Raw genomic sequence first — 26,275 nt, 5'->3', positions numbered from 1 at the left:
GGACCTTGTGGTAGGCAATGGATTTTTAGATTTTATATCAAAACCAGAAGCAACACAAGAAAAAATAGATAAAATGCATTTCCTCAAAATTAAAAATTCTGTACATCAAAGGACACTAGCAAGAAAGTAAAATAATAGCTTACAGAATGGGAGAAAATATTTGGAAATCATATATCTTAATGTGGATGTGGAAAAATTGAAATCTTTACACACCGCTGGTGGGGATGTAAAATGGTACAGTCACTGTGGAAAACAATTTGGCAGTTCTTTAGAAAGTTCAGTACAGAATTACCACAAGATCCGTCCATTCCACTAATTATATACAAAAAAGTACTAAAATTAGGGACTCAAAATGATACTTGTATGCCAGTACTTGTATAACAGTATTATTCACAATAGCCTAAAGGTAGAAACAATGCAAATTATCCATCAACAGATGAATAAACAAATGTGGTATATACACACAATGGAAGATTATTCGGCCATAAAAAGAACAAGGTTCTAATACATGGATGAACTTAAAAACATTATGCTAAGTGAAATTAGCCAGAAATAAAAGGATAAATAGTGTATGATTCCACTCACATGAGGTATCTAAAACAGGCAATTCATAGAGATAGAAACAGTAGTCATCAGGTGCCAAGGGGAAAGGAGAATTGGGAGCTATTGCTTGCTTAATGAGTACAGATTTCTGTTTGGGATGATGAAAATGTTCTGGAAATAATGATGAAAGTTAGAAAACACCATGAATGTATTTAATGTCACTGAACTGCATACTTAAAAATGGTTACAATGGCTTTATGTTATTTATATTTTACTATAACAAAACAAATGTTAAAAAAAAAACTAAAAGCTATCCAGGAAAAAATCACAGAACATGCTTAGGTATGAAGAATATTTACACAAGTATGTAATATAAACAATGAAAACACATCTACCTACCTATTTGGTACAATATACGGAAAAAAATAGAAAGATAGAAAAGGATAAGGACACGATAGGAGGGAATAAATAAATCTTAAGTCCTCATCTTCCATAGGGGATCCAAAAGTTAATGCCACAAGCTGAAAAATCAAGACATAGTAAAACAGGTATCTTATTTAGAAACAAGAAAATAAAAAACAGAAAGCTCTGTTAAAAAAGATTAAAAACGGTTGCTACTGAGGAAGAAAGAAAAGAGAGAAGAGGGTCAAGGTTTGCTGCTTTTCATAACAAACCCTGTGAAACTATATTAGTCTTTAAATACATACATGCATAATTCTGATTCATAGATACACCCAGATACAGACACATACATACATAAAATATTATTAATGAAAATGAAGATGTGATTACTAACTGGATAAATAAAAAGTCTAGAATCTAAAAACTTTTGGTTGCTTATTCTGGGAAAATGGAAAAAGGTTTTATTGTCATGAAAGATATAAAAAAGTTGAGAAGGGCAGCAGATTTGTAGAATATGTTGGTGAGTATATATATACAGTGTTAAAAATTATCCAAATGGAGATGTCCTTTAAATAGATGAAATATAGGGAAAAAAGCTTACTGGGAAGCTAGAAATGAACATTTTTGGAGAGACATTCAAGATTCTCAAAAAAAAAAAAAAGATAAATGAAGGGAAGAGGATATAGCTGGTATCAAAGAAAAGTTTGATTGACACAGGAAGGCAAGCAGGTAGGAAGGCAGGTATGTGGACCAATAAGGAGAAATGAAAAAAGTGACTAGCTACTAATACTTAGTTAAGAGTTCTAACTCCAGAACAAGAAAAAGAAAATGAGCAGGCAAAAGGGACAAAGAAAGAATATTAAGTGAGAAAAAATAAGCAGTGTTGTATCTCTAACGCCAAGTTTCAAGGAGAGGTTGGTTCTCCAAAACGGCAAATTTAATCTCATCAGACTACTGCGTCCAATTCTGGGGGTTGAAGATCACAGAGAAGGATTCCAATAAGAATCTTAAAACTTATTTGAAGAGCTAAAAAAACAGAACTATGTGGAAGGAATGTGGAAAGTTATAGAAAAGATTTAAGGGACTATAGCATTCTTTCAGCTCCTTTTTCAGCACTATACATCTACCTCTCTATCTAAGCAACAGCACCCTCTTGGCTGCCCAAGGTGGTATTTCACCTTCATCAACCAAATTCATAACTGGAATATAAAGCTGTGTTTTGAAATTCTGTTATCGTCTTTGCAAAAAATATAATGAAAAAAACTTTTTCTGAAAATGCCTCTTCCTTTAAATAGAAGTTCTTGTTAGAGTATGAGTATTTCTATTAAACATACAGATAGGATGATTGTTAAACCAAAAAAAAAAACTGATGAATTAAAAAATAAAAACCCTAAACTGGGAGACCACTATTTTAAAATGACAAGAAAATAGGAGTTTCAAGAATGCAGAACTTTCTACTTCTTGATTTCTAAGGAAAAAGAAAGACTCAGGATGGGCCAACAAATCTAACTGCATTAAAAGTATGCAAACTGAGGTGCTTTTTCAAAAAATGTTATTTGTATTTCAGCTGTTGAACTGGTAAAATATAAACACTTTTTTAAAAGGTCTTTGCAACAAAATAAAACAAAAAAAGTATCTTGACACCTTAATTTTGAAAATTTTTTGTCTTTGAGTTCTTGAATACAAGCAAGATAGCTTGGAACGGAGCCAATCTCAAAACAGGAAGAATAAAGAGAAGTAGATATTATATTGCATAAATTCCTATTTTCTTATATCTGAAAAAGATAAAAGTAATGGGTAAGAATCTTGTTTAATTGATACCTTTAAAGCTGAAATTCATATAAGTGAACATTATATGAAAAGAAAATTATTTCTAAATGATGAATATGCAACTATGTGATGATATTAAGAATTACCGATTACATATGTAGAATGGAATGATTTCTAAATGTTTTGTTGTTAATTTTTTTAATTAATAAAAAAAGTTAAAAAAAAAGAAAATTATCTCTGAAATATTCACCTTAAGAACCCAAACAGTGTTCCTTCCCCTGCCTTATACTGCACATTCTCCATTCATTCTTAAAAACAGATCCACAGCAAGCAGTGGGACAACCAAATCAATAGGCCAAGTCCTCAAAAATCTTGGGGTTTGCCCCTATGAAACATCCCCACAAAGACAGGCTAAGCCTACTTAAAATTAAGCCTAAAATTGGAATGAGCGGAGACTCAGCATCAAGGGACTGAGAAAAACCTTAGAATGAGCTGAGACTTAGCATCAAGGGATTGAGAAAGCCTTCTGGACCCAAAGGGGGAAGAGGGAAATGAGACAAAGTGTCAATGGCTGAGAGATTCCAAACAGAGTCCAGATGCTATCCTGGAGGTTATTCTTATGCATCAAGTAGATATCTTGTTATTCAAGATGTAATGGAGAGGCTGGAGGGAGCTGCCTGAAAATGTAGAGTTGTGCTCCAGTAGCCATGTTTCTTAAGGATGATTGAATAATGATACAGCTGTAACAATGTGACTGTGTGATTGTGAAAACCTTGTGTCTGATGCTCCTTTTATCTACCTTGTCAACAAAGGAGTAGAACATATGGAATAAAAATAAATAATAGGGGGAACAAATATTAAAATAAATTTAGTTTGAAATGCTAGTGATCAATGAAAGCAAGGGGTAAGGGGTATGATTGGTATAATCTTTTTTTTTCTTTCCTGTGTTCATTTTATTTCTTTTTCTATTGTCTTTTTGTTTCTTTTTCTGAATTAATGCAAATATTCTAAGAAATGATGAATATGCAACTAGGTGATGATATTGTGAATTACTGATTATGTATGTTGTTTTATTTTGTTTCTTATTTTTTAATTAATAAATAATTTTTTTTAATTCTTTTAAAAAGAAAAAAAACAATTAGGCCTAAGAGTCACCTCCCAGAGAACCTCTTTCGTTGCTCAGATGGCAAGTGTCCCTCAATATGGGACATGACTCCCAGGGATGCAAACCTTCCTGGAAACTGAGACAGAAATCCCAGGATAAGCTGGGATTCAGCATGAAAGGACTAAGAAAACTTTCTCCACCAAAAGGGAAAGATAAGAAATTAGACAAAATAAAGTGTCAGTGGCTAAGAGATTCAAATAGAGTCAAGAGGTTACCCTGGAGATTATTCTTATGCATTATATAGATATTTCCTTTTTAGTCTATGGTGTACTGGAGTGGCTAGAGGGAAGTACCTGAAACTGTGGAGCTCTGTTCTACAGCCATGTTTCTTGAAGATGATTGTATAATGATATAGTTTTGCAATGTGACTGTGAAAACCTTGTGTCTGATTCTCCTTCTATCTATGGTATGGACAGATGAGTAAAAAATATGGAACAGAAATAGACAAATAATAGGGGGAACAAAGGTTAAAATAAATTGAGTAGATTGAAATATTAATGGTCAGTGAGAGGAAGGGATAAGGGGTATGGCATATATGAGTTTCTTCTTATTTCTTTTTTATGTCTTTTGCTGGAGAGCTGCAAATGTTCAAAAAAATGATCATGGTGATGAATACCCAATCATGTGATGATATCTGAGCCACTGATTGTTACCACGTCAAGAATGTTTGTATATCTGTTTGCTGTTTATAATAAAAATATTTTTTAAAAAAGATCCACAATAAATTAATAAATTTACCTAATAGCACAAAAAGATATTCTGCTAATGAGAATATCAGAAGCAAGGGAGGAAAAACCTACACTCACTATAAATTCACTCATTCGCTGGTTTGAATACCAAATTATAAATCAAATATAACTAGTCCTTTAACTAACATATTACATATTACACAACCAATTAAAAAGTGTTCCTCAAACCATTCCAGCCAATCCTAAAGAACACCTAGGGCGACATATAAGATTTCACAAGGAATTCAGGAACTAGAGTAACTTTCCAGAAACCTACAGCCTCCAGATGGGCCCCTGGTCCAGGTAAGTCCTTAAACCTACCCCAGCCTCTCCAGAACATCAGATAGTTTCATTTCCCTACCCCATTTTAGGATAGACCCTTCCAATATCAAAAATTAGAACTGCCATAACCCAAACAAGCCCAAAGAGAGGTATGAAAAGATCAGAGATGATGGTGGAATTATACATAGAAGATAGGACTTAACAAATGAACAAATAATGCTGAATCATTAAATTGATATTTTTTAATCTCCAATATTTTAGAGCAGCTAGAAGTAAAAACCTAAAATTGTGAAATTGTAACCCACGTCAAAGTCTGAAATATGTTCTACAACTAATTGTGGAGCTATGCTTTGAAATTCATAGCTTTTTTCTATATACATTATTATTCACAAAAAAAGAAGGAAAAAGACAACTGTGATGATAAAAAAGTATTTAAGCCCTCTAGCCTCCTATATTTTGGAGCAGCTAGAAGGAAAAATATGAGAAGATCGTATGGTAGCTCGTGACAAACTCTGGGATCTATCCTGTAAACCACTTTTTGAAGAAAGCTTTGAAAACTATTGCTTTTTTATATCTTTGCTTTGTATAGATGTTATACTATACAATTAAAAAAAAGTTAAAAAAAAGACAAAGTAGAACAAAAACTCAAAGAATCAAGTATGATGCCCCTGGTCCTTAAAATGGCCCTTAAGGAAGGAGGCTTGACCGTACAGGAAAGAATTCTGACCTGAAAACCATTTACTTTCTTTTCCACCTTGCATCCCTCCATTCGCAGACATTTCCCAAAATACAACAGCTAAAAAAAGTCAACAGCACATCACAACTATGTGATGACATCATAAGCCACTGATGTATACTTTGGATGGATTGTATGGTGAGGGAAAATATTACAAAAAAAAAAATTTTTTTTAAAGTCAAGAGTACATCTATGACCTCTTCCTTTTGATATAAGGGAGAAATGAAAATAAAGGAAAATATACATTTTCTGATTTAATATCCAGTTTTGAATGTGGGATCATTAACTCAAAAGAGAAGGAAGAATTTTTCAACATCAAAAAAGAAATCTAAAAATTTCAGAAGCAGGCAGTAAAAGGACAATAAACAGTCAATTGTTTCATTAGCAATGATTCTGCACAAATAAATGCTATTTTTTGCTTACAGATTAAAGATGATATTGCTCGGCTAATGAAAATGTGGTCAAGAGACTGTCATCCTGGTCACTGTTGTTTAAAAAGCGAAACAAAGTGATCTCACTCACCCAGCAGGAAAAAAGTTTCTGATATATGCTCTAAAACCTGTTTACCTGGGCTACCTCTTAATAAAGAGTGAATGCTTTGCAACTTGACTAGGGTTATTTAAGTATTTTGTAACATGGAATCAATTTAAAATCTTGTTTACTATCTAGTTCACAGATAGGTTATTTTACTACAAGGTCAGGGTGGCAATAATACTAAGCATCATTCCAGGTTATTTTGGCACTCAACACCTCCTGCAACAGACTTTTGGCCAAAAATTCTATCGCTCTTACCTTTTAAAAAAAATTAAAAAGACTAAAAAATATGACATTCAATATTGACATATACCAAATTAATCCAAAAATTGCTCCAATCCCAGTAACATGGAGGGAAAAACAGTAAATTTCACAGTGACTCAATTATAATATCAACCATGGGTATTGCGTAATAATACTGCCTTTCAGACACGTGAAAAAAAAACCCAATTTAAATTTCAACATAGAGTATAGCAATGAATCCCTTCCACTGCTTTCAAGAAATGCCTCCCGCACTTTTGTAAGGCTATCACAGATAGCCTTAAAATTTTTTAATATATTTCTCAAAAATGTTTTCTTAAAATATTTCTCAAAAAAAAGCTAGATTTCAGTCTTCAAGACTGTCCAACGCCAGCAAGCTAAAGCAGGACCCCTAAAATGAAATACTTCCTAAGGAGAAATAAATGTAGTACAGTGGAAAGAGGCCTGGGACTAGGAGTGTGCAGACCTTATCTCTCGGAGCTGCATTGCATCCCACACCACCTGAGACATGATTGGCTAGATATTTTTCGAAACGTTCAGGCTCCCCTTATGAAGGGGTATCCACTGAGAAATACCACGAAATTAAACTTTTCTGAGAGAATGCGAACTGCCTCGACTGACTCACATCTAACAAGATTTAAACCTGGGGTTCTAGAACCTAGCTATTGGCAAGACTTCGTGAATCACAACCATGACACAAAACTTCTGCCCTCAGCAGCTCAAGACACTAGATAGAGGCACCTCGTAATCCTTAAACCCAGTTTCCAATGTTTAGTGGGGGTGGGGAGGTGGGGCAGGACTGCCTAAGGAAACGGAGCATATATTCAAACAATTTTCAAATTTTAATTAAAAATCTAAAAGTTCAAATGTGTGGAAAGTGTTTATGCAGTGCTCACGAACCCAAGCTACTCTTCTAGTCAACTCAGCCGCTCGGGCCACAGTTATTCAGCATCGAGAAGTTCCAACGGGCGGAGGGCTAAGAGGACCACATCGCAGCGAGGACGCGGCCGGGAGCAGCCGAGACGCGGCGGCCACGGCCCCACCCGAGATCGGGGCCCGAACCCTCCGCTCCCACCCGCCGGCGCGCTCCCTCTAGCTCCGGTCTCCACAGATTCCCAGAGCTGGGCCCCTCCCCCAGGTCACTCCCTTCCCCCACCGCCCCTCGCCGCCCCCTGCCCTTTCCCTGCGCCCCCAAGCCCAGCCCCAGCCCCTCGGCGCTGGGGCTTCTCAGTCGCCAGCCCCGTCAGCCCCTCTCCCCTCAGAGGCGCTCCAAATCCCAGCCCTCTGTCCTCTCACCGGGGTTAGCAGCAGCCGCCGCCATGGCCGTAGATGACACCGCCACCGCGCCACCCCCACCCCCAGGGGGAGGAGCCGCCACCACCGAGCCTGAGGGGAGGAGGAGGAGAGAGCCACTCCCCAGGCCCGGCGCCTCACCGCCGCCGCCGCTACCGCGGAATGCAAGATGGCGGCCCCGGCAAACCCACCATCCCGGGCCCCACCGCGAGAGGCTCCGCCCACGTGGGCGGGGGAACCCCCCCACGGCCGGCCTCCTCGGAGAAACTGACCAATGAGAAGGTCACGTCTGACCCGGGGAGGCGCTGGTCACTAAGCCCGCGGGTCCTGCGGGGGAAGGGCGAAGCAGGACTCCAGCTGTCGCGCTGGTGCCTCCTCCTTGGCGTCAGCGGCTAGTGGCTAAATGACGTCAGTGAAAAGCAGTTAAGATGGGACTTTACTAATAAATCTCCGCACCGTTTGAAAATGGTGAAATTCGCTTGGGTAATCGCTCTAAAGACTTATTAATTTCGTAATCCCCTTTTAGGTGCTTAAAGCTCAGATGGTGATTTATAAGGCTTTCTAGAGTTTTTTGCTCTTTAAGCATTTGTCTCCTGTGCAAAAAGGAGTTTCTGGATGACTGCCATGGAACTGGCAGCCTGAGGGCATCTGGGCGCTTACGGTCGACGGGGCAGACACCGCAGCCAAAACAGGAGGCGAGATGTGAGGGAGGATTTTCTGATCCAGAGTGAGGGAGCATTTCCCTTGTCGCTAAGAGGGGCACAGTGACAGGTGTTTAGGAGGGAAGAGATCAGATGAGGACTGTCCGAATTGATCATCTAATAATAGGAGGCACTGAGCATTTCCCCCGGCCAGACATTGCCCAAAATGCTTTATTTGAATTTACTCATTTAATCCTCACAAAACCGTGAAGTGGGTTCTACCATAATTTCTGTTCTACAGATGAGGAAACAGAAGCAGACAGGCTAAGTGAGGGACACCCAGCTATTAAGTAGCAGTGTGGGAAGCGCACTGAAGAAGTCTGACTCCCTGCCTCTCCTAAACCCAAACAAACTCCAGCTTTGTAACCCTGCACCCGACCTTTCACGAAGTTAGCGTCTCCCTCTGTGGTCCCAGCTCACGGGGGAGCAGCGCCCCTAGGTGCTGCTGAACATCCTGGGGAGGATGCCCTGGGATCTTACCAAGAAGCCCACACGGTTTGGAAATCTCAGAGAAAAACAGCCAATCAGTTGTATTCAGGTACCTTTCATGAAATGTTTAATATAAAATGTAACTAGAATTAGAAATCCTCTTCTGCTTTTGAGCATCTTTACATTCTTAGAGGTTGTGTACTGCAATAATTACGTCAATGCAATTCCCTCAGCTAACATTTAGTTAGCAGTACGGTTTATCTCAGTCAAGAATTTTAACATTATTTGCATGTTTAATCATTTGCATCTGTTAAAAATTCATTTTCCTTTGTAACCATTTTCTTGTGTTGTATTTCCAGTTCATATGCAAAAAAAAAAATCACCCACTCAAAAGAAGTGCATTGAAGCATAAAAAGTAGTGACGAAAAAAGTAATAAGTACTTCAATTCAAAATTACATAGTAAAGGCAGCTATTAAATAAGGCTCCGGTGCACTTATACAGTGTGAGTTATTATGTGCCTTTAAATGTGGTAAGTTCATCCAAACAGCCAGAAAACAAAAATGTAAAGAGGGAGTACAACTATGAATATCAAAAAATTATATTTTATTGGGCCAGCAACCCATTTGTCCCTTGCCCACTACAATTTGAATGTTAGGAAACTTTGTCAAATGGTGACTTGGAAAGACATCAAAACTTTCAAGTCATTTTTTAACAAAAGACAATAATCTGGCTGCCAAATATATTTTCTAGAATAACTTCAAAAACACAATGTTTCCATTGTGAGACTAATAAATTTTGTGAACAAAAGAGGAGAAACCATATTACACCCTCATAGAAAAAAAAACGGTAGAAGTCAGTTTGTTACAGACATGCTTGTGCAATTAGCTGCAAGTTAATAACATATTTTGCTTGGAGGAACTGGTAAAATTCCTTTATCAAATATCATACAGAATCATAATCTTCAACATGAAAGGGCAATATCAACTCTGTACTTGTTAACAGATGTTTGTCTCACAAGTGAACACCTCTGATATACACAATATAAGCTCACAGCATATGTGCAGCATATATATGAAGTCTATAAGGAGAAATGCCCAGAGACTTACTGTTTATCACTAAAAATTCAAATTATTAGCCCTGCCCCAATCACCTTTACAGAGTGAGATGCTTCAGGGCTTCTTCATTCCACAGAACAACCAGTAAGAACTGCAGAAACATCTTTCTCAAACCTCCAGATAAAGACTGTAGTAACAGAGCAAGAGCACTGTGAACGTAATTAACAGCACTGAATTGTAAATGTGAATGTGATTAAAGCGGGAAGTTTTAGGTTGTGTATGTGTTACTAGAATAAATTTTAAAATGGAAATATAGGAATATACAGCACAATGAACCATGCAGTGGATGCTGGACTATAGTTAGTGGTACGATTTTAAAGCGTTCTTTCATGAATTAAAAGAGATGTACCACACTGGTGCAGTGTGTTACTAATAGAGTGGTATGTGGGAATTCTGTATTCTGTGCATAAGTTTTCTATAAACCTGCAACTTCTCTAATTTAAAAAAAAAGGGGGGAGGGAGGCTACGTAAAAGTGTAGGAGTGTGGCAACTGGGCTAGCCCCTCTGCCGTCTCTCACAGGATAAGCACAGAGTGGGCCCAGACTCCCAGTGCAGATCCCTGGTCCTGGTACCAAAGGGAGCAGGGTAACCCTGATGACTTACTAGGAGCTTGTATATCTAGCCCACATCTGGCCCAGTCTCTCTGGTGGTGGCCTGAGGGACTTACCATCCCAGAGCCTGCCCTGTATGTAGAAGGCATCTCACAGAGCTCTCTTACAGAATGTGGTAGAAGAGCATTCAAGTCATGCTGCCTGGGGCAAGGGATTGCTGGCTGGAGGACGCACAGTGTAGTGCCTGGGGCCCTGAGGAAACTGTGCTCTAGCAAAGAGGGGACATTTGTATCCAAGTAAGTAAAGGAGGGTATTCTTAGGGCCAAGTGCGCATGTCTAAACTACCTCATACCAGACAAACGGTTTTTAAAAATGGTCCTAAATATGCTCAAAGAAATAAAGGAAAGCATGGCAAAGAACTAAAGGAAATCAGGAAAACAACAGATGACACAGGAAGAATATCAATAGAGAGATGGAAGTTATGAAAAGGAACCAAACAGAGCTGAAGACCACAGTGACAGAAATTAAAAAGCCCCTAGAGAGTCTCAACAGCTAATTGGAGCTGGCAGAAGAAAAAATCAGTAAACTCGAAGATAAGAGGATTGAAATCATTTAGTCTGAGGAGTAGAAAGAAGAAAGAAGAAAGAAAAATCAACAGAGCCTGAGGAAGCAGTAGGACATTGACAGGCATGCCAATATACACATCTGGGAAGTCTCAGAAGGAGAAGAGAGAGAGAAAGGGACAGAGAGAATATTAAAAGAAGTAATGGCTGAAAACTTCCCAAATTTAATGAAAGACATAATTATATACATGCAAGATGCTCAATAAACTCCAAACAGAATAACCCCAAATATACCCACACCATGCCACATTATAATCAAACTATCAAATGCTAAAAACAAAGAATTCTCAAAGCTGCAAGAGAGAAGCAATGTGTCAATATAAGGGAGCCTCAATAAGATTAAATGCTGATTTCTCCTTGAAAACCATGGAGGCAATAAAGCAGAAGGAGGACGTATTTAAAGTGCTGAAAACAAAAATCACCAACAAATAAAATAAATTTAGAGTGAAATGCTGGTGATCGGTGAGGGGGAGAGGTGGGAAGTATGGTATCTATGAATTTTTTTCTGTTGTCTTTTTATTTCTTTTTCTGAATAGATGCAAATGTTCCAAGAAATGATCATGATGATGAATATGCAACTATGTGATGATATTGTGAATTACTGATTATATATGTAGAACGAAATGATCAAAAATCACGAATGTTTCCGTTTGTTTGGTGTTTTTTGGTATTTAAAAAAAAATTTTTTTTTTAATCACCAGCAAAGATTTTACATCTGGCAAACTTTCAAAAATGAAGGAGGGATTAAGACATTCCCAGATAAACAAAAGCTGAGGGAGTTCATCACCACTAGATCGGCATTACCAGAGATGCTAAAGAGAGTGCTGCAGGTTGAAAGGAAAGGATAATAGACAATAGGTAAAAGTCATATGGAAAAATAAAGATCTCTCGGGAGGGTAACGACAGAGGTAAATATAAATACCAATTTTATTGTACTTTTAGTTTGTAACTCCACTTTTTACTTCCTAAAGGATCTAAAAGGCAAATGCATAAATTGTAAAGAAAAATCAGTGGTTTTGTACTCATTATGTAGAAATGTATAATTTGTGATGAGAACTATATAAAGGTGGGATAACGGACGGTTATAGGAACATAGCTTGTGTGTACAGTGGAAGTTGAAATGGTGTCAAAGCAAATAAAATCATTATAGATTTAGGATGTTAAATTTTAACCCAATGCCAACTACCAAAAAATATCAGAGAACATGCAAGCTCATAGAGACACATTAGAATACAGGTGGCCAGTGGCAGAGGACAGGGGGTATGAGAAGTTGATGCACCACAGGTGTAAGGTTTTTGTTTAGGGAGATGGAAAGTTCTAGTAAGGGAAGGTTGTAAGGGTACTGCGATATTGTGAATGTGATTAATCCCATTGAACGGTGTGTTGGGAGTGGTTGACATGGGGACATTTATGTTGTATTTATGTTCACACAATTAAAAAAAGAAAGAACAGCTAAAGTAAAAATGACAATTAAATGTAATATATGATCCTGGATGACACCGAACAGGAGAGGAGAGAAGGCTCAAAGGGACATTATTAGGACATATTAGAAATTAGAATATAGACTATAAGCTTTGCATCACTTATTAAATTTCCAAACGAGGGAATCCATAAGTGAATACTGTTGTTTTTAGGAAACGTGTATGGCAGCAATCAGTGTTCAAAGAGCATGTTTGCATCCAACCTACACTCAAGTGTTCAGAAAATAGATAGGCAAACAAACATAAAAATATATGGCAAATGTGGCAAAATATTAAAAGTGGTGGATCTGGGTATCTGGAGGGGGGGGTGATGTTGGAGTTCTCTGTATGGGGTTTGTATTATTTTTTTAACTTCTCTGTAAGTTTGATAGTATCTGAAAATGAAAAGTTAAAAAAAATTCAAGTTACTGAAGAAGTCATTTCTTGTTTAGATAAAAATTACTTTGTAAGATGTGAGGTGTGAGGCAGTCTGGAAAAGCTATCTTGGGATCAGAACTGATGGAGTTGTAGTTGTAAGGGCAGAAACATATATACAACATACACCTTCCCATTCCAACCCCTCCCAAACATACCATCCAGTGGGATTAATCACATTCACAGTGTCGCTTCTACGGTAAACAAGATGTCATTTCACTCTGTTTCATTTTTTTGGCACATGGTGGCTGTGCCACTTTGAAACTGTCATGTACCCCAGAAGAGCCTTGTCCTTTAAACCTGATTCAACATTGTTGGATGGGATTTTTTTTTTTATTAAGTTGTTTCCACGGAGATGTGACCCACCCAATTGTGGATGGGACCTTATGTTTAGGTGGGCTCCCTAGAGATGTGTCTCCACCTATTCAAGATGGGGTTGCTTACTGGAGTCCTTTAAAAGGGAGCCATTTTGGAAAAAGCTTCAGAGCAGACAGAGCCAATGAAACCCAGACATTTGGAGATGCAGGGCCCAGCAGATGTCACCATGTGCCTTCCCACAAGATGCTAAGTAAGCCGGAACCTGAAGAGAGCCAAGGGAAGCCAAGAGATGAAAGCCAAAAAAAAAAAGAGAGAGGGCTGGCTTTCAGCCCTCTAGAGACAAAGTGAGGAACCCCCACAGGAAACAGAGACTGAAAGCAACAGAGCCCAGGAGCAAGGGACTAGCAAATATCAGCCAAGTACCATCCCAGCTGACAGAGATATTCCAGATAGCATCAGCCTTTCTTGATTGAAGGTAACCTCTTTTTTGGTGCCTTAATTTGGACATTTTCATGGCCTTAGAACTGTAAACTTGCAACTTCATAAATTCCTTTTTTTTTAACTTTCTTTTTTGTATAATATAACATATATACAAAGCAAAGAAAGAAAAAAGGAATAGTTTTTAAAGTAGTTACAGGACAGATCCCAGAGTTTGTCATGGGCTACCATACCATCATCTTAGATTTTTCTTTCTGGCTGCTCCAGAATATAAGGGGCTAGAAGGAATAAATAATTTTTTATCATCACAATCGACATTTTTTTTCTTTTTTGTGAAAATAACACAAAAAAGCAATAAATAATAAATTCCGTTTTTAAAAACCATTCCATTTCTGATATATTGCATTCTGCCAGCATTAACAAACCAATACAGTGGCCAAACAATATTTTTTCCTGATTCTGATTCAACATAGAAAAAATTAGTACAAGCCATAAATGTGGTAAAATAGCAGCCAGTGAGAATGATCTTTGAGAAGAAATATTTTAAAATGTGCTTTTCCACAGGAAGTTTGAAGCCAACAATGGGGAGGATGCTCTTTCAAGTTTTTAAAATAAGGGCTGAAGTTAAAAAATCCCTGTGTGATACAGGTAATGTCAACAGAGACCATTTTTCTTACTTAAAGTGGGCTTCCTCAAATGGCTTATCTGAGCAATATTTTCATTATTTTTTTATTAACCTGGACTTATTACTTCAAGTTCTAAATTCCATGATCTTTTAAACTCTTTATTTTGAAATAATTTCAAACTTAAAAGAGAGTTGCAAAAATAATACAAACCCTATACAGAGAATACCAACATACCCCCACCCCTGATACTCCAGCTACTCAGAGCCACCAATTTTAACATTTTGTCACCATTACCATACCATCATATCTAAATCTATTATCTATCTTCTGAACATTTGAGAACAGTTTGCACACATCATACCCTTTGAAGACACAAATTGTTAGTACATTTCCTATGAACAGGGATATATTCACTTACATAATCACCATAAGTGCAGTACACAAGAAATTTAACATTGATAAAATAGCTTACATTCTATATTCTAATCTTATTTTTATGGTCAAATAGTGTTTTTCTGAGCCTTTACAATATCATGCACTGCATTTAATTGTCATTATCTCTTTAGTTTATCTTTTTTTTTAATTGTGGAAACAAACACAACATAATTCTTCCCATCCAAGCCCCTTCCAAGCATACGATTCAGCGGGATTACTACATTCACAGCACTGAGGTGCCCTCACCACCATCCACTGCTGGAATTTTCCCTATACCTCAAGCAGAAACCTTACATTCATTTTGCATTAACTCCCCATGGTAACCTGCTCTACACTCCTGGTAACCTGTATTCTACCTTCTGTCTCCATGAATTTTAACATCTTCTCAGGTAATTTGTTTGTGGTTATAAGTGCCACGATTTTTTTTTTTTTTTTTTTTTTTTTTTTTTTAAGAGAGAGGGAGGAAGGGAAGGAAAGACAGAGAGAAGGAAGGAAGGATGGAAGGAAGGAAGGGAAACATCTTTAAACATTTTCTTGTTTTATTATATTTTGTTTGTTTGTTTGTTTTTTACATGGGCTGGGGCCGGGAATCAAACCGGGGTCCTCCGGCATGGCAGGCAAGCACTCTTGCCCGCTAAGCCACCGCGGCCCGCCCAGTGCCACGATTTTTAATGTTAAGAATAAAATCTCAATATTTGGGGAGAAAAACAGGCTATGAAACAAGTGGTATGACTGCCAAGAGTTTATTATTTCCCTACACATGATAATTTTCTTTCTTCATCAGAGAAAAAAAAATGAATCACACATTGAACATATTTTAAACCACATCCAAATGTTTGTTACAACAGAATGGAAAAAAAAAAAAAAAAAAGGAAAAAAGACTTTCCAGAGCTAAATGCCACTGATATGGTGCAACAGAATACAATTCCTACTCCTTCTCACATTGAAACGTTCAATTTTATAGCTCTCTTGAGGTTGCTGTATGCTCTTCTATTTAGGGTCTGTCAAAAAGCTAAAAGCTGTTTTCAATTAGAAGCTCTTCATAATACTAGATTCAAGTTAGCTCCAAATATTCAGAATTATCTAGCATATTTATCACTCATTACCAAATCTGACAAATTAAATGCGAGTTCAGATTTTCTAATTTTAATAAAAATAAAAATTAAGAATTCAGTTGGTATGAAGCCGAACCTATTCTACATGTTTTCAGTTCAACATATGAGATTACTATTACTGCTATTAAATTTTGAAATAATACAAGTTTTTCTGTTATTTTAACAACTAGGGTAAATCAGGGTTTTTTACTTATCTAAAATGGTGGTCTGCTGATAGACCAAAGTTTTAAGTGGCTCCTAGATAAGATTGTCAGATTTGGCAAGTAGAAGTACAGGACAACCCTTTCAAACTGGAAGCATGGAGCCCTCATGGACATGCACAGACAGGGAGACAGGGACTAGGAAGTGGGCCAAACCATGTTCCTTGAATGCACTACCCTCAAGCCTGCCACTGCACCCCTCCCCCGTGGCTAACCCCCCAACCAACACACCTGAACCCCATCACCCACCCCCAAACTGCACTCCAAGTGCTGCACCCAACCACCTCCCACCTCCACCCCTACCCCCACCCCACCGCAAATGCTGTCCCAGCCCCACCCACCTCTCCTGCGCAAGCACATTTTAGCCCCACCCACGCACTGGCGCCCAGCCCCTTGACCTCCACCTTCTCCTCTCTGCCCCCTGCGTGTGATCACCAGCGCATCCAGGCTATGAGCACACCAGCCCCCAGCGTATACAGTCGTGCAACCTCACCCTGCCTCCTCAGCTGTGCTTATGAGTACATCAGTGTAAGACCCTCCCAGATACATGCACGCATGTACACATACACAAGGCACACACCCAGCTCTGGGCAGGTGCTAACCTGCAAAGCTAGGCCACACCTGCCCCCAGCCCACACAAGAGAAACTCAGCCACTACATGTGCATTCTGCACACCCGCACACCAGGCCCCACCTCTAGGCCCGCATACACCAGGGCCCCACCCCACAGGCTCCCCACAAGCACAGCCACACCGTCCCCACTGGGTGCCCACACATCTATGCATCGACCTCTTGACCCCTTCACCCCAACCCTCTACTCCATACATATGCCACAAAAAAAAAAAAAAAAAACGAGGGAGAGAATAAAATTTTCACAGACAAACAAATGCTGAAAGAATTTGTCAACAAGAGACTGGCCGTACAAGAAATACTAAAGGAAGATTTGCCAGCCAAAAAAAAAAAAAAAGACAGGAGAGGAAGGTCTAGCAGAGGGGGCACAGAATTGAAGCATATCAGGGCTGGTAACTTAAAGGATACAAAGAGAAAAAGGGAAAAGAATATATAGATCTGACAAAATCCAAACGATAAGATGATGGATCCAAGAAATGCCTTTACAGTAATAACTTGAATATTAACGAATTAAATTTACCAATTAAAAGCTACAGACTGTCAGAATGGATTAAGAAATATAATGCAGCTATATGCCGTTTACAAGAGACTCATCTTAGACACAAGGATACAAAAAGATTGAAAGTGAAAGGATGGAAAAAGATGTTCCACCCAAGCTGTAGCCAAACGAAAGCAGGAGTAGCTATACTATATCAGACAAAATAGACTTTAAATTTAAAGACATAAGAGACAAAGAAGGACACTATATATTAATTAAAGGGTCAAATCAACAAGAAGAAATAACAGTCATAAATATTTATGCTCCCAATCAGGGAGCTCCAAAGTACATGAGACAAACATAGCAAAAGTGAAGGGAGCGATAGACATTTCAACAATAATAGTAGGAGACTTCAATACACCACTATCCTCTATAGATAGAACAACCAGACAGAGGATCAGCAAGGAAATAGAGAAGTTAGACAATTTTATACATGAATTAGACTTAACAGATGTATATAGGTCGTTACACCCCAAAACATCAGGATACACATTCTTTTCTAGTGCACAAGGAACACATAGTGGACATTCAATAATGTATTTTAAATATAGCATGTCTATTTGTAAAAAAAAAAAAAAACAAAGGAATTTTTGAGTAGATAATATGCACATGATACAAATAAAAGCCACTCAATTCCACACCTTGAAGCTCTGGAGTATATTCCTCCAGAAATATTCTTTATATTTAAAAGCATACATACACACACACACACACACACACACACACACACGTCCTGTAGAAGTGTTTTAATGAACCAAAAAAAACCTTTGATGAAAGTTGCACATCTTGCACCGAAGGTATTTATCAACATGTATAATAACTAATGCTAAGCGAAATGGCTTTATTTTCTGATGTGGATGTTGTAAATTCTTTTGAGGACGGGGGAGAAGATTTTAAGGCTTCACAAATCCGGTTGAGGAGTACGTCTCAAACTTGAGCACACGTCGCTTTGTCGCCCAGAGGGGCAAGTTAAAACACAAATGATGACACCCTCAAGGTTTCAGATCCATTAAAGCTAGGGTGGGGCCCAAGAATCTGCATTTCTAACAGGTTCCCAGGAGACGCTGCTACTGTGGAGAACCACTGCATAGAACAAAAAGCTGGCTACTGACCCATTCTCTACCACTCGTGTGGTACTCAGAGGGCATTCATTACCTGAGGTATTGATGTTAGCTGCCCTGGCCCTTGCAGTGTGGGGAAATCTTCCTCCACAGATCTAGGCTCCAGTTTAATCTAGTGGGATCATTTTCTAACCTACTATGGGGAGTGTCTGAAACTTGATCCTGTTTAGCTGAACTATTCATGAAGCTTCCGACTTCAGCCCGGGAGCGAGAAAGAGAAAGAGCCACCAACCTTTCTCCTTTTGCAAAAGAGGGGTTGATAAAAAAAGGAGAGGCTGCCAAGAGATGGACTTGAGTAGGTGTCGTCTCTACTGCCAACAACCAAATCCAGCCTTGGATATCACGCTCTCAAAAGGTAAATAACTACTTATATTTCCTTCCAGTTGGAGTTTTAACCGACAATTCTTCTGAGTTTGATAGCACCTTTCTAAAAGCTTGGAGCATTGGAAAGTGACTAGGGAAGGTGAAGAGCTTTTTTTTCTTGGAACTTTTTTTGAAAAATGAAATTTATATCCAAGAGGCGAAATCTTGGGCCTAGTCTCTTTTCTGGGCAAGTTCTCTCTATTAGACCTATTAGCTGGAAGATATCTTAAGTTTTAGGGATTATGGTAAGAATGACTCATTATTGCATTTCTTCATTATCAGCTATTCTTTCAGACTAAACTTATAGCCAGGAGAGAAAATCTGGGTCATTTTAGGTTTTTTTGTTTGTGTGTTTTCTAATAGATAAGATATTGCAGGTGGGAAGAATGAAATGGTTTGAGAAGAGAACACATGGAAAGGAAGAGGCAATTAATCTTTCTGGGAAGTATTCAGTGAAACTGACTTTGCTGCAGATTTGTAAATTCTGTTATTCTGATCCTTCCCTTAGTGGTACGAAATTTAACATGAACCCCACCTCTTTTTCTCTGCTCTAGCCCTGAGCAGTGCTCTGCCATTCATCTCATTCAAAAGGGGAAAGTTAAGAGCCACCCCAAATTTTCCAGAATAGATCTCTTTGGAAAACAGATTTTGGATCTACCATTTTTGACAGTGTTGCTGTCAAGAAAAGCTAAATTATCTAAGAGATCTCAGAAGACAGAAAACTGAATATCAAGACTTCAATAATTTCTTGTAGTTTTTTTCCCATTCTAAAAAAAAACAAAAAAACTTTTACCTAACTTTGTGTTCAAAACTTTGAATTCTTGTTCTTAGAGTGAAATGCCAAAATTCTATGATCTTCAGGACTCACAAAACCTGGATCTGTTCCCTGCATTTGCAATTAAGAGTCCAGAATGTATTTTGGCACCAAAAAGTCATCAGCTGGAGTTTTTTTCTTTATTATTTTTTCTTGCAAGAAGAGTGTATTTTATTTTTTAAGGGAGCACGAGGAAGGCTATCAGCCTAACCTGAGTAAAATTAGCTTATTGGAATTTGGCAGCTACGAGGGAGAAATTTGCATATGTAAACTACAGGAACTTTGACTCAAGGTTCACGAATTCAGATTTAATTAGATAAGGAGAAGAAATATTAAAGATGACTCAATGCTTTCCAGCTTAGAGAGCCAAGTTCTTCGCTTTCTCTGTAGCATTTGAAGCTGTTGCAACTCCCCTTCTTGAAATCTTCTCATCTGTTCAATTTCCATCATCCTAGACTCTTCAGGTTTTCTTACCTCTAACTGTTCTGATTGTGGCTCCTTGACCTCTTTTCTCCCCCATAAATGTAGGCATTCCCTTGTCTCTAACTGTCCTTTGGCTATCTCATCTACTCTTATGATTTAAACTGTTCTATCCTTGGGTGACTCTCAGCGCTAAAACTCTTGCTCTTCTTTACTCCTTAACTCCAATCCCACATTTCTGCCACATCCATACTTTAAATTCAACTTTAAACTCACCACGCCCCAAACTGAATCTGTTATAGCCCATTTAAGTAACTGCTATTTCTAAAATGAGTAATTCTATGAATGGCAACATTTTTTCCAGTCATCCAAATCCAAGCTCCCCAGAGTTTAGTTTATCATTTCCTTCTTTCTCCCGCTGTCCATTTAGTTACTCATCTTCTTTTACAAGACTCACATCTATTCTTTCCTTTCTGTTACTCACTCTGTTATGGTAGTTTATACCTTTGTTACCTCTTGTTTAGACTACTGTAACTGCTCCCTGGTGTTACCCTCCCTATTGTGTCTATTATTTTCTGTCTCCAATACCTATTGCCAGTTATCTTCCTAAAGATTGGCTTTGATTATCTACCTTCCTTCATCCAACAAACATGAATTGTGTATGCACTATATGCCAGACTCTGATACAGATATTCATTCATTCATAGGGATATATTAAAGACCTACAATGTGCCAGCCCTGCTCAAGGCACTGAAGCTATGCCATAAATGGGACAGTCACAGACCTAATGTTCAGAGTTTACATTCCAATTGAGTCTATGGGATACATAGTAAGATATGGCCCCTGATCTCTCATTGTTTATCTGCTCAAAGACCTTCGATGGTTCCTTCATGCCAGGAAAATAAAATTGAAATTCCTACTCTTTCAAAGCCCATAATGGTCCTTTCTCATTAGAAGAGGTGAATAATCTTAAATTTTCATGGATCTTATATTCTGTATTGGGCATCACATTTTAAAAGAGCTATAAACACACTGGAATCTCTTCAGTGGAAAAAGGCTAGAGTAATAGACCATATCCTCTGAGAAATTATTAAGTGATGAAATGATTAAAGAAATGAATCAAGAGGTATGTGGTGTCTGTGTTCAAATAACTGAAAACTTTGTGCATGGAAAAAGATACGTATTTCCCTATATTGTATGAAGGTAGAATTGGAGCAGCACTAAGGAGACAGAGTTGGCTCAATTTAAGTACAAAACCTTCTGAAGTAGAATGGATGGACTGCCTTGGAAGGTCTCTGAACCCCCAAAGATTTCAAGCAGGGATTTTGCAGGAATGTTTAAGGGGGATTTAAGCCTCAGAAGGCTGTGAAACAAGGTGACCTTTAAAGTTTCCTTTCAACTAAGAGCTTCAGTGATTTTATACCTTTCATTTTCATATATCAAAAACTCCAACCATACCAAATTAAGCACTGTTTCCCAAAAATGTTCCTTGTTTTCTTGTCTCCATTACTATCCCTTCTTCTTGGAGTGTCCTTTCCATGATCCAGTTTGAGATCAATCATCTGGAAAGACCTCTGTGACTGGCCTCAGCTGAATTTGTTAACCAAACGAGGGTCATACTGTTCATTCTCTACGCCCAAGAGAAGTAGAGTATGTCTTCTGACCCTAAAGTCTCCATATCAATAGTGTGCAACTATGAGCAGGCACTCTGCTAAACTATGCTTAAGAAGTTAAAAAATGAATACATTTAGATTTTCACTCTCTAGGAGCTCCTATTAATGGAAGAATATCAGCCTAATTTTTGTTTCATTCACCCTCCACATCCTGCCAATCTGGCAGTTCTAGGACAAAAATCGAATCATTTCCATGCTTAAAGCTTTCTAATGACTCCTGACTAAATCCAAAGTTGAGTCCAGAGTTTTCAATGTGAGATACAAGGCTCCTTGTGAACTGGCCTAGGCTACCATTCCTACCTATTCTTCAATACAATACATCTCAAATATTTACTGAATAGTTGCTATTTCTCAAATATACTATATGTCCTCTCTTAAACCTTCATGCTTTTGCTTGGAGTATCTTCTTTCTCTTCCCCCCTTTATTGGGCTGGTATACTCCTGTTCATTCTTAGGCCTCAATTCAATTAATGTGTTTGTCTCTTCACTGAAATCTTCCTTGATTCTATCCTTTGGACTCCTTTTACATTTTTACCAGCCCATTGCTTTGAAATTATTTGTTTTCATTCAGCAAAAGCATTTTTGTTGTTTGCTTGCTTATTTTTCTCTTTGAGTTTATGAAACTGAGATGCTTGCATGGTATAAAATCACACCTAGAAATGTGTGATAAGGATAATAAATGAAATTAAAGAATAATACATGTTTCTTGAAATACTAACTAAAGAGGCTGGAAAATTAATAGGCTGTAGGGGGTCTAATAAGTGAGAAGGTAAAACAATATGTCCTTTTTGAGAGAATATAATAAAGAATAAAGAGAAGCTATGTGCCTGCACATGTAGTGAGATCTTTTAAAGAAATATATCCAGAAAGTGGCCTCTAATGGCTAGATGGATGAAGAAAGTCACAGTATTAAAACTGCAATGAAATTGTTTTTTCTCATTACAACTCAGTTATCATCTAGTACCTATTGAATACCTACTAGGCACCCCATTGACTCTTCTTCTTCAAAAAACCAAAGAAAAAAAATGTGTTGTTTCAGCTTAGGGGCAAGAAAGGAGGAACGGAGTAAATCTAAGGAGGATAAAAGGAAATACTTATATCACAGTTACTACATGACAGGCACTGTTCCAAGTGTTCTACATGCATCAATTTATTTAATCTCAATATCTACTTCATAGAATAGTTATATTTGCATTTTACAGATAAGGAAACTTTGGCTCCAAAAGGTTATGTAACTTACTCAGGTTCACCAAGCTAATGAATAGCAGAGCCAGGATTCAGATCCAGAGAGTTTACTAGAGAATCCATGCTCTTGACCACCACATTTTATATATTTCATGATTGCCAGTCAATAGTTCTCAGTGGGCGTTGGCTTGTCTAGAAGGAATGTCCTTTGTTCTTCCAAAACCAAGGGATGTGTGGACAAGAAGCCATTTCCAATGGGCTCTCCCTGATCTGTCCCCTCTTTGGATCCAAAACACACAATGATCTCTTGAGCCAGTGAGTACTGAATTTCAAAGAACTTACTGATTCCTGATAATATATTTGCAAAGCTGGAAAATCGCTCTTTTTCCTACTTCCTACAAACCTATTTTTTTTAATTTGTAATATTTAATACATTCAAAAGAAATAATGTAACATAATTCAAGTTAAGGCACAACAATAATAAAATAAACTGCTGTGAACCCAACCCAAGAATCCTAGCGTTGTTATTACCAGTCCATCAACTTGTGCTCTTTGCTTGGATCATCTTCCTGCTCCCTCCCAGAAATAGCTACTACCAGGAATTTGTGTTTATTACTCTTTACTTTTTTAAAATTAAATTTATCACATATGTATGTACCCTGTAAAATAAGTTTGGTTTAACTTGTTTTGAGATTTATAAAAATAATAATGTATGCAAACTTCTATAATTTGTGTTTTTTACTTAATGATATGTTTCTAAGATTCACCCATGTTGGTGGATGAAGCTCTACTTCATTGTTTTTTTTCATTGCTTTAAAATATTCAGTTATAGACTATAACACTGTTATATATTCATTCTCCAGGCAATGATCATCTGAATTATTTGGGTTTTTTGTTTTTTGTTTTTTTGCCTGTATGGACAATGCTGTGATAACATTGCTCCTGGTTTACATTCTCAAGAATTTCTCTGGATTTATGGACAGAGTAGAATGTATATTCAACTTGGCCAGACAATTATAAATGGTTTCCCACAGGGATTTTTATCAATTATACTTTCATCAGCAGTGTATAAGAGTTCTGGATAAATCACATCCTTGCCAACACTGGTTGTTATCAGACTTCTTACTCTTTACCAATCTAGTGAATAAAAGATTATGTGCCTTTCCTAGGTTACTAATGAGATTAAACACCTTGTCATATATTTATTTGTCATTCATGTTTTTTGTTTGTTTTGCTTTGGTGAAATATCAGTTTGTGTATTTTTTGCTAATTTTGCTATTGAGTTGCTTTTCTTTTTCTTATTCAGTTGAAGGAGATTTTTTCTAATTCTGCATACGAATCCTTTGTTGGAAATCTGTATGTCAAATATCTTCCCCTAGTTTGTGGATTGTATTTTACTTATTTTATGGTGATCAGAAGTTCTGAACTTTAATGTTAAACTTATTCATCCTTTTTATGTATTGTGCACTATTTGTGTCTGACATCCTTATCCCGACATCACAAAGATATCTATATTTTCTTCTAAAGGTTTTTGAGATGGCTTTCCATATATAACTATAGATGCAATTTTAAAAATGGATATCCTATTTCCCATGATCCCTTTTTGAATTGTCTGCCCTTTTCCTTTAATCGGCAATGCCCACTGTGTTTTTTTTTTTGTTTTTTTTTTTTTTTTGCATGGGCAGGCACTGGGAATCGAACCCAGGTTTCTGGCATGGCACCCACTGTGTCTTAATTCAAGTTTCCTTGTGTGTGTGATTTTTTTTCTGGGCTCTCTAGTCTGCTCAATAGGTCTCTTATCTATCCCTGCACATATAGCCCACTGTCATAAATGCTGCAGCTCTATAATAAACCTTGATAACAAGTATGGGAAATCTCCCTACCGTATTATTTTTCTTCAGCATGGTGTCCCTGTTCTCAGGCCTTTGAACTCTCATATATGCATTTAAGAAAATTAGTTTGACAGTTTTCCCAAAACGCCCTAATGGGATTTGGTGGAATTGCACTGTATCTATAGATCAATTTAGGGAGAATTAACAACTTGGCCATGTTGAATTCAATAACATGATATAGCTCTCCATTTTCTTAGGTGTTCTTTAATGGTTTTCAATAAAGTTTTATAATTGTCCCCATACCGGTCCTGCTTAACTTCTGTTAGATTTATTCTTAAATACCTAATGTATTTTTTATTCTATTTTAAATTATACCCTTTTTAAATAGCATTTTCTGTTTGTTGCTTGTAATGAGAAATGCAATTAATTAATGTATCTTATCCAGCCACCTTGCTAAATTCTTATTTCTCATGTTTTTCTGTAGACTCTTCTGTAAACAATGACATCATCTATGAATAATGAACATTTTTGTTTTTTCCTTTTCAATCTGTATGCCTTTTATCTTATTTTACTGCATTGGTTCAGACCTCTAGAATAATATTGAGTAAAAGTGATGATAGTTAACTTCTTTGTCTAGTTCTTTATTTTAAAAAGAAAATCTTTCAATTTTTGACCATTAAGTAGGATGTTTGTTGTACATTGTTGGCTGTCACCTTTTATCAGGTTAAAAGAGTTCCTTTCTGTTACTATTTTGCTAAGAATTTTTATATGGATGCTTCATATTATTAAATTTTATCAAATGATTTTTCTATGACCATTGAGATAATCACATGATTTTCTCTTTTAGTCCATATATATAATAATGCCTTTAAAGATTTAGACAATTCCATGCAAATTTCTATTGTAAATTACTCTTGGGATCAACTCAACTTGGTATTTGCAACAAACAAGACTTATTTGCAGAGAATACAAACCATTCTAGCTATTTTAAGTAGAAGGGATTTAATACATAGAATTAGGATTGCTTTTAGTTACAAGTGACAAAAAATGGAATTAATACATGGGAAATTATGGATTTGAGTGTAGCATTACAGATGTTCAATAAACCAAGGTTGTTAATTATATTATTCAAATATTCTATATCTTTACTAATTGTTGTACTTGACCTATTAATAATTAAGAACAGTATGCTGATTATCCCTTATAATGGTGGTTTTATCCATTTCTTCCTTTATCATTATCTATTAATCCTCTCTATCCTTAATAATGCTTTTTTTTTCTTTTTTTTTTTTTTTACATGGGCAGGCACCAGGAAACGAACCTGGGTCCTCTAGCATGGCAGGCAAGCATTCTTGCCGCTGAGCCACCGTGGCCTGCCCCAATAATGCTTTTTTAGAGGTCTATTTTGATACTAATATAGCTCCTCAGTCCAAATATTGTATATCACTTATAAGAAATGACTAGAAATAGTGAATTTGCAGAGATAGAAAGTACATTGTGGTTACCAAGGGAAGGGGAGAGAAGAACAGAGGGAAGTTT

At 37.3% G+C, this 26,275-nt stretch overlaps 2 protein-coding genes across 15 annotated transcripts in view; one reads left to right on the top strand and one right to left on the bottom strand.

Annotated features, from left to right (window-relative positions):
- Nucleotides 1-8,096, bottom strand: part of ARNT (aryl hydrocarbon receptor nuclear translocator) — a 138,126-nt gene extending 130,030 nt beyond the window's left edge. For 4 of the 8 annotated variants that reach the window (XM_077156108.1, XM_077156106.1, XM_077156112.1 and 1 more), the window contains exon 1: nt 7,718-7,932. Coding sequence is in view for 5 of the 8 variants with exons in the window: in XM_077156106.1 (XP_077012221.1) it covers nt 7,718-7,742 (25 nt within the window). In the remaining 3 variants the exon portion in view is untranslated. Of the gene's footprint in view, nt 1-7,321; nt 7,461-7,717; nt 7,933-7,986 lie in introns of those variants that run through there. The other 4 variants (XM_077156107.1, XM_077156114.1, XM_077156109.1 and 1 more) reach the window with 3 other exon arrangements.
- Nucleotides 7,584-26,275, top strand: part of CTXND2 (cortexin domain containing 2) — a 38,315-nt gene continuing 19,623 nt past the window's right edge. Inside the window, exons 1-4 of one of the 7 annotated variants that reach the window (XM_077156117.1) lie at nt 7,584-8,197; nt 8,657-8,953; nt 11,836-11,992; nt 14,350-14,522. In XM_077156117.1, coding sequence (XP_077012232.1) covers nt 7,751-8,110 — 360 coding nt within the window. In that variant the 5' untranslated portion in view covers nt 7,584-7,750 and the 3' untranslated portion in view covers nt 8,111-8,197; nt 8,657-8,953; nt 11,836-11,992; nt 14,350-14,522. Of the gene's footprint in view, nt 8,198-8,656; nt 8,954-11,835; nt 11,993-14,349; nt 14,523-18,657; nt 18,805-26,275 lie in introns of those variants that run through there. The other 6 variants (XM_077156119.1, XM_077156116.1, XM_077156121.1 and 3 more) reach the window with 6 other exon arrangements.

The sequence above is a fragment of the Tamandua tetradactyla genome, chromosome 4, assembly GCF_023851605.1.
Source record: "Tamandua tetradactyla isolate mTamTet1 chromosome 4, mTamTet1.pri, whole genome shotgun sequence".
NCBI classification, from domain to species: domain Eukaryota; kingdom Metazoa; phylum Chordata; class Mammalia; order Pilosa; family Myrmecophagidae; genus Tamandua; species Tamandua tetradactyla.
The sequence above is the reverse complement of the archived record's forward strand: the minus strand, read 5'-3'. Positions and strand labels throughout refer to the sequence as shown.